Source organism: Culex quinquefasciatus, chromosome 3 (genome assembly GCF_015732765.1).
Source record: "Culex quinquefasciatus strain JHB chromosome 3, VPISU_Cqui_1.0_pri_paternal, whole genome shotgun sequence".
Classification (NCBI taxonomy): Eukaryota; Metazoa; Arthropoda; class Insecta; order Diptera; family Culicidae; genus Culex; species Culex quinquefasciatus.
Window position 1 is genome coordinate 114,572,507 of NC_051863.1, and position 7,437 is coordinate 114,579,943.

At 42.9% G+C, this 7,437-nt stretch overlaps 2 protein-coding genes across 3 annotated transcripts; one reads left to right on the forward strand and one right to left on the reverse strand.

Annotated features, from left to right (window-relative positions):
- Positions 1–1,138: 1,138 nt before the first annotated feature.
- LOC119769205 lies at positions 1,139–1,642 on the reverse strand (the record flags this gene model as incomplete). Its single annotated transcript, XM_038261123.1, has 1 exon — positions 1,139–1,642. A coding segment is annotated over one exon (504 nt), but the record flags the coding sequence as incomplete, so codon positions are not given.
- A 247-nt stretch (positions 1,643–1,889) lies between these two features.
- On the forward strand, positions 1,890–3,228 carry LOC6040999 (male-specific sperm protein Mst84Dd). 2 transcript variants are annotated; one of them, XM_038263398.1, is made up of 4 exons: positions 1,890–2,098; positions 2,758–2,761; positions 2,817–2,996; positions 3,069–3,228. In XM_038263398.1, the coding sequence occupies exons 1-4, from the start codon at positions 1,994–1,996 to the stop codon at positions 3,125–3,127; spliced, it is 348 nt and encodes a 115-aa protein (XP_038119326.1). In that variant the 5' UTR covers positions 1,890–1,993; the 3' UTR covers positions 3,128–3,228. The 2 variants fall into 2 exon arrangements, with proteins under 2 accessions (XP_038119326.1, XP_038119325.1); XM_038263397.1 differs by lacking the exons at positions 2,817–2,996; positions 3,069–3,228 and adding an exon at positions 2,176–2,694 and having other exon boundaries at positions 2,758–2,767.
- The last annotated feature ends 4,209 nt before the right edge of the window (positions 3,229–7,437 follow it).

Below are 7,437 nucleotides of genomic sequence, written 5' to 3' on the forward strand. Positions count from 1 at the left end.
TGGCTAGAACTATGAAATAATTTTGACCAATTTCATCGGGGTCATTATTTCACCATGAAATAGGGTTTCAAGCTAAAATTAATCCGATAAATTAACTTTTGAGAGTTCTTTTTTTTTATTTTGTTATATTCCCTAACGGAATTGATTTATTTATTGAGAATTTTTGAAGTGTGAATAACAAAAACTGTTATTATTTTCACAGAGCCAGGAAGTCGGAGCTGACGTTGAAGTTCGAGCTGGAGTGTGACCTCGGAGACTGCATCGGATTCATCTAATTTTCAGCAACTTTTACTTGGAGTCGGAATCTGTGAAGTCGGGTATTTTTGGAGAGCTAAAGTCATCGTTGACGTCATATCCTGCATCCAGAGTCGGAGTTGTCTTCAAAGTATGGATTCAAAGTCGCTTGGAGGTACCCGACTCTGCAGCCCTGACTAGTACAGAGGAGTTATGGCAACTGCAGGTTTATTTGCAAATTACAAATAAACCAAAACAATAACTTTTTTTGTTATGGAGACATACCAGTTCAATAACATTTTTTGTTATTATGCTGCTCCACCTCTCCGCACAAAATAACAAATCTTGTTATTCCTTCATGATTCCTTCTGTGTTATTGGTTTGTTATTGCAATAACAACATAATAACAGTTTAAGTTATTCTTCGAACAAATCTTTGTTATTGATTTTTGTTATTTTAACAACTAATCCGATCATCCCAATAACATATTTCGATCTTCTCACAATATCAAAAACTGACCTTCCCAAGTTATTTCCGTCTGCTCGGGTCAGTGTGTGATTTTGGAATTGCAAAAAATGTTGTATGGAACTCGTTGCAAAACTTGATTTTTTCAGCACTCTTCGTATTTATCCAACTCGGTGAACCTCGTTGGATAACTGTACGACTCGTGCTGATAAAATCCTCTTTTTGCAACTTGTTGCATAAACTACTATTGCCTGAGTAGTTTGAGCGTTTTCTTTACATTTTTGTTCCATTTGGGCACATATTTTGTGCGAATCACGAGACAACTGAAAGGAGGTCAAACAAACTTTGTTTTTGAAAATCTGGCCTTTTTCGAGATTAGTTTAATTTATCAAATATAATTTGCTGCTGACAAAATAAATTTCCAAAGTAATTTTTATTTTCAATTTTTCGTCTCATTCTTGTCAGAACCACAATTCGGTCTTTCTTCAATCTTAGCTTCTTGACAAACTGACTTCTCGTCCCGAGCTTCGCCATCCTCCTTCCCCTCCTTGGAGTCCTCTTTACAATCCTCTTCCACGCAACTCGGTGGCGGGTTCTTCTTTCTCGTTCCATCGTCCCACGGCTTCACCTCCACGACGTAACAACTCTTGGTGGTCTGCTCGGCCAGGTTTCGATCCTCCAGGGCATTCGGCTGGGGCTGGTACATACACTGCATGGCCATCGCCAGGTTGTAGAAGGTGTAGTTGTGATAGGAGAAGTATTCCGGGTTCTTGTAGGTGCTCTCTTTGGGACACTCGTCCGCGATCGGACCGAGGCCCCTTTCGGTGGGGAGTTGTTCCCGCCAAATTGGCTGGTTTATCTTGCCAAGGGACTCGTAGGATTTGAAGTTTTCCGTTTTGGGACGGTTCCGGGCGGCTGGCTTGGTGGCGTAGAGATTCTGAAGAATTTGAATCAGTTGTATGATTTTGATCTCGCAAGAAATGTTTTAACTTACTTGATAAATTGAAACGGGTGGACCAAAAGAATATTTTCTTAAAAATCTCGGAATTGAATTCATATTTGTTAAGATTCTGTCAAGATTAAAAAACTATTTAAACATCAGCAATCTGTGATTCACAACTAAGTTGAAAATATTTTGCTAGGCAACCAGAAGTCAACCTCTAGAATGTTTCATTCCAGAAATCTCATTTTTCGTTTGGACCTTGAAGAGAGCAGTCGCAAAATTGAAGAACCCCAAAAAAAGTTCCAGCCTTTTAGAAGAACATCCAGCAAGTTTTAAACAAGACCATTCAAAATGTGTGATCCATGCTGTAGCCCCTGTGGCCCTTGTGGTCCGGTCTGTGGTCCGTGTGGCCCTTGTGGACCGGCCTGCGGTCCGTGTGGCCCTTGCGGTCCTTGTGTAAGTATTTCCGGTGTCATTTCTGGCCCATTTAGCTTGTCACTGTTGCATCAGCCAATTATACTTCCGGACCACAGAACTACTCGGCCGGTCAGCTAGCCTGCATGCCTCAGTGCCCAACGGGTGGCCCAGCGCCGACCTGTGGACCCCGCTTCGTGACCGTCCAGCAGCCGCCCCGGCTCGTGGCCCAGAAGAAGGTCATCAACTGCAGCCGTACCGTCATCGACAAGCACGTCCTGCCGCAAACCAAGGCCATCGTGGAACCCAAGTTGATCTACCAACCGAAGACCATCATCGAACCGTGCGTGATCTTCAAGCGACGGATCGTTCCGGAACCCAAGGTCATCTACTACAGTCGGGTCGTGCCTGATCCCAAGGTCGTCTGCTCGCAGCGTGTCATCGTGGAACCGAAGGAGTACTGCACCACGATGGTGTGCCAACCCAAGCCCCAGATCGTGCCCGTTCCGCCAGCCAAGGAATACTGCTGCATGTCCTCTGGGACGACATTCTTCAACAACCCGTGTTGTCCACCTACGCCCGGTCCCATTTGTCCCCCAAAAGCGTGCTGACCCCAAGCAACATTGACAAGCTAGAAGGTCAGTTTCAGAACATCCCACTAAACCAAATTTCCTAACGACTTTTCCCCCTTTCCATTCCAGGCCTGTAAGTGTTACCTCTAACCCAACCCAAACATTCGCTAACACCCCCATTTCAACAGACCCCCTCCGACGCATTCGTTCCGCCATCCGGAATCCAACCCCCCGGCCCAAGATCCCCAAAACCAACTGGTACTGCACCCCGCCGAACCGGTGCTGCCCGTCCGTGTGGCGACGCCAACCGTGCTGTTACAGGGCCCCGTGCCGAGCCCACTGCTACAACGTGGACCGCTATCTCAACTGTAAGTAGTGATGACCTTGACGGTCAGTTCCGGCACCAAATTATTAATCATCCTTCCCGTCCAAATTGATAGATTGTCGCCGACCGATGCGTAGTCCCATGCTGAGCAACTACTGCTGCGGACCTTGCTGACGGCGGGGAGGGATGACGAAATGGTGCGCGGTGCTTGAAGTTTGCTGGAAGCTAAATTTTTTATGTTAGTGTAGAATAAATGACTGTTTTCTGGTTCAAAATCTGCTCTGCGGTGAGTTTTGGTGTGTATTTTCCTATTGATGATGAAGCGAGTTTGGGCTAATTGTATCTGCGGCGTTATTGATTAATGATCCCACTTTATGTTAAATCATCGTACTACTAAAAGTAGCATAATTAGATTAGCAAAACAGTTGGGGTCATCCATAAACCACGTGGACATTTTTGGGGGATGGGGGTTAGACGATCATCGAATGTCCGGATTTCGAATCAGCTTTTATCAGTGTCTGGGATATGAAGCACAAAAATTCATTTTAATTTAAAAATTCTGTTGAAAAATGATTTTAAAAGCCATATTTTGCATGCATTTTTTTGATTGACACAGCATCCCAATCAGGCCCGTAGCCAGGGAGGTGGGCTTCGCGCTAGATTTTGAAAAGTAGGCGGTGTACCGTGCGGTGGTGCTGGTGGGGTTGCTCGTGATGACGTGGCAACTGGTTGCGGTACTTACCTACTATTTAAAAAAAAACAGCTAACACCTTTTATTTGCGTATAAGAAAGCTAGAATCGGGTGAAATGGCGGGGAGTGTGATTTTTTGCCTTCCTCACCTTAAATACTGAGGAAAGGCTATAAAATCGCTCGAAAAACGAAATTCTTAATTTAACCTCCTAGACCCACCTTCATGTATACTAGGGTGTTTCATCCAAACAAAAAAATTTCAGAATCAGGCAAACCGAGGTTCACCTAGTAGAGGATACCCATAGGGATTCTCATGCCTGTCCCCAGCGGTTCAAAGTTTACATGTAAATTACTATGGGATTTTTATGCTTTTCGTTCAATCGTTCCTACAGGTCTGGGGACAACATGGATTCACTCGGAATAAAAACAGGTGTGTAGGGGATGGTCCAATGAACAAATTCCAGAAAGAATTAGGGTTGTCCATTCTGTCCCCAAGGTGCGCATTGGATCGACGTCCGGTTTCTCCAGAATCAACGATTCACCCTTCAAATGTACGCATTGTCCTTAGTATGCTATGACGGCTAGCTGAAAATTACGACTCCCCATGTCAGACGGTGAACACGTGGGGAAGCACCGATTGCATTATTATTACAAAATCATCATGTTACGTCATTTGGAATAGTTCAAATTGTTACAGGAACATCTAACAGTATAATTTTATTACTTTAAAGTATGTTTTTGAGCCAAAACTTGAGTTAATACTCTGCCACGTGTTCACCGTCTGACATGGGGCGTCGTAATTTTCAGCTAGCCGTCATAGCATACTAAGGACAATGCGTACATTTGAAGGGTGAATCGTTGATTCTGGAGACACCGGACGACATTTATGAACTTTTTGGAGGCCGAATCTCAGATATGTTGACAAAAACGTTGTCCGGATCTATCATACGACCTGTCGTTGGATAGGTAATCAAAAAACCTTTTCAACGAGTTCTAAATATTGAAGATCTGACGACCCTATCAAAAGTTGTAAGCACAGAACGCATAATTGTCCCATGTAATTTTTTGACGTTTTTTGACTTTTTAACATTTTAAAGTTTAGTTTGTCCTAGACTTTAAGAAAAATACATAAAATCTGGTACTTTGTTCGAAAACTCATTAAAAACTGTAACTTGAGTAACGGAAAATGGCAGAGTTTTAAAAACTTTTTTCAAGAATTTGGTCCATCCCATCGCAAGAGATCGTAAATTAACTCGGTGATTCAAGAAAAACGCTAACAAAGTTTGGAAGTTCGCTTTGCGCATGGCAATTTTTGATCTTAAATTGTCTCTTATTCATTTTAATAATGAAATATGCTCATGAAACCAGAGAGAAGTGAAATACAAATACTCTTTGTGAAACTTTCAAGAGCGATTGATAATCACATTTTAAATGGATTTATTAAATTTTCTGTAATATGAAAATTTGTGATGCTCTACATGCATATAATCCCTTAATCCATAAAGCTCTTCTTTTTTTCTTACCTTTAATGCACTTTTTGCAACTCCGTCATGAAACTATTTATTTTTGATGTCCTTATGAAGCGAAGAAAATAATTATGTCGTATCTATGTCAACCAACCGTTTTGATCATGTTTGAAACCCTCAAAGGGAAATAACTCCTCACATTCCCTGGTGGTACCAATTAGAGCCATTCCTGATTCATCCTCGGTCGGTCATGATTGAATCCTTCTTCCATCACAGAAGCACCGCCAAGGACATCGTTCACTTCTCGTTTCGTTTCGTTGTTTGCACACCGAACACAAAGACTCGAAGGACGCGCGGTCATCGCGAACCTTACCTTACCTTGTCTCTGCCGTTTGAGGGAGCGCAAAAGGTGCCAACGTGTGAAAAGCGGAGCAAGGACATTTCCTCGTCGATTTTCCCTTCCGAGAGACACAGTTACGTTGATGTGATGCGATGGCCACGCGATGGGACTTTGGCTGGAACCGTCGTCGGTGTGCTGACAGAAATTGCATTATATCCTTTGCTTTGTCCCATTTTCCGTTTTGCCCGTTGGGACGGCCTGGCCCAATATTGGAACACATAATCCAGGACAACGGCAGCAGCAGCCGCTGCCAGATTCCAAAAAAGCTACGAGTCCATCAGGAATGTCCCCTCTTCTCCAGATCTCCGGAGGCCTGCGCCGGATTCCTTCCCGACTAATGGTGTGTCCAACTTTAATCGCAATTCCAGCTGGAAACATTCTCTCTGCTTTGCTTTTCCTTCATTCTCCGAGAACATAGAGTCAGCCGTTTTAATAACATCGTTTTTGGTCGTTTGCCAATGCCAAGGAGGGGCGGAGCGTCATATACTTGCACAGAAGCAAACATGGTTGCAACAGTCCCATTAAACGGATTTATGCTTTGAGGTTGTCGGTGTTTTTGCACGCTTGTTGCAACTGTTGCTTGGAAAAGCTTTCACGGGGGAGAAAAAGTAGAAATTGTTGGCATTTGATGGCAATGGCACCATTCACAGAATGGTAATTATGGAAGGCAAAATGTGTTTTTGAAATGAGGCCTTTTGGAGACTGAAATGTGTCCAAGAAATTTGAAATTGATAATATTTCACATAGCCTGGCAATTCAAAAATCAAACCATCCACATTAACGACCCCCGGGTCTTTTGTCGTCCCTATTGCAAGTTTCTGCTCGAACCTAGGAGTCCGAAGGCTTGAATGGGGAGAGTACCCAAACCTCTTTCTACTCCAATGAACCTTCCAACCCAGTGTTTGAACTGACGACCTTTGGATTGCGAGTCCAACCGCCGCCAGCGATTCCACCGGAGTAGGCTTGGTTTGGTGTGTTGTTTGTACTTATGGCATGGAGACGACTCCTACACCTGGAATGACTTAACGGCCTAACAACCAAGACCAGGACCGACATTTTACTTCCTCATCCGATGGAAGGTTGCCGCAGAAGGGAATCGAACCTGGCCTGGCAATTGGGATTTGGAAATGTCGTTCAGGCTTTTATACCATCTATGGGTTATTTTTTTTAAACTCGCGATATATCCATTTAGAATGTCTAATTTTAAGGAAAAAGTGTATGGAACCACCCTCACGAAATTCGAAACTTGTCCAAATATGCGCTTTTTGCCTTCCTCTCCTGAGGTAAGGCTATAATCTTGCTCGGAAAATGAACTTCTTACACAAATGTATGAAAACTATGTCCGGATTCATCATTCAACCCATCGTTGGTTAAATCGAAAGATCTTTCCATTGAAGATCTGGCAACCCGTTATCGAGTTTAGACCACTTAAGTGATATTTGCACCAACCACCAGTTAGTTTATCAGTTAAATCTGCCCTCAGAATTGAGCCAAGTCAAAACTTTCAAAATATCGTTTTCTGGCTATAGTTTGGCGTTCTATTTACATAGAATCCCAAAATATGAGCTAAAGCTATTATTTTGATTTTTTTATTTAGCTCAAATCTGACGGCAGATTCAAAATTAGCGGTCAAAATTATTAGGAAAAACATAAAGTTGGGCTTTTTTTGAATTTCGTTAGTTGGTCCCATACACTTTTCCATTGAAAATTAGACATTTTCAAGTGCTGATATTTCAAGTCAAACAGATTGGTCAATGCAAAATAAATCGGCACTGGTAACGTATGTTTTGCGCTTGCACCACTGCCAGTTTTGCTGGGCGTAAAGGGCGGTTGGTGTCCAGCGCGTTTGGATCTGTCAAACATTGGCCAATATGTTAGAAATCTCTCTCTGAGATTTCGGCCATTCGATTTTTTTTTGTATTTTTTG

Bases quoted from the DNA above. Each gene is read 5' to 3' on its own strand.
- LOC6040999 (XM_038263397.1), top strand. From the start codon at position 1,994: ATGTGTGATCCATGCTGTAGCCCCTGTGGCCCTTGTGGTCCGGTCTGT. The intron at 2,099-2,175 runs GTAAGTATTTCC...TCCGGACCACAG, and splicing joins GTGGCCCTTGCGGTCCTTGT to AACTACTCGGCCGGTCAGCT.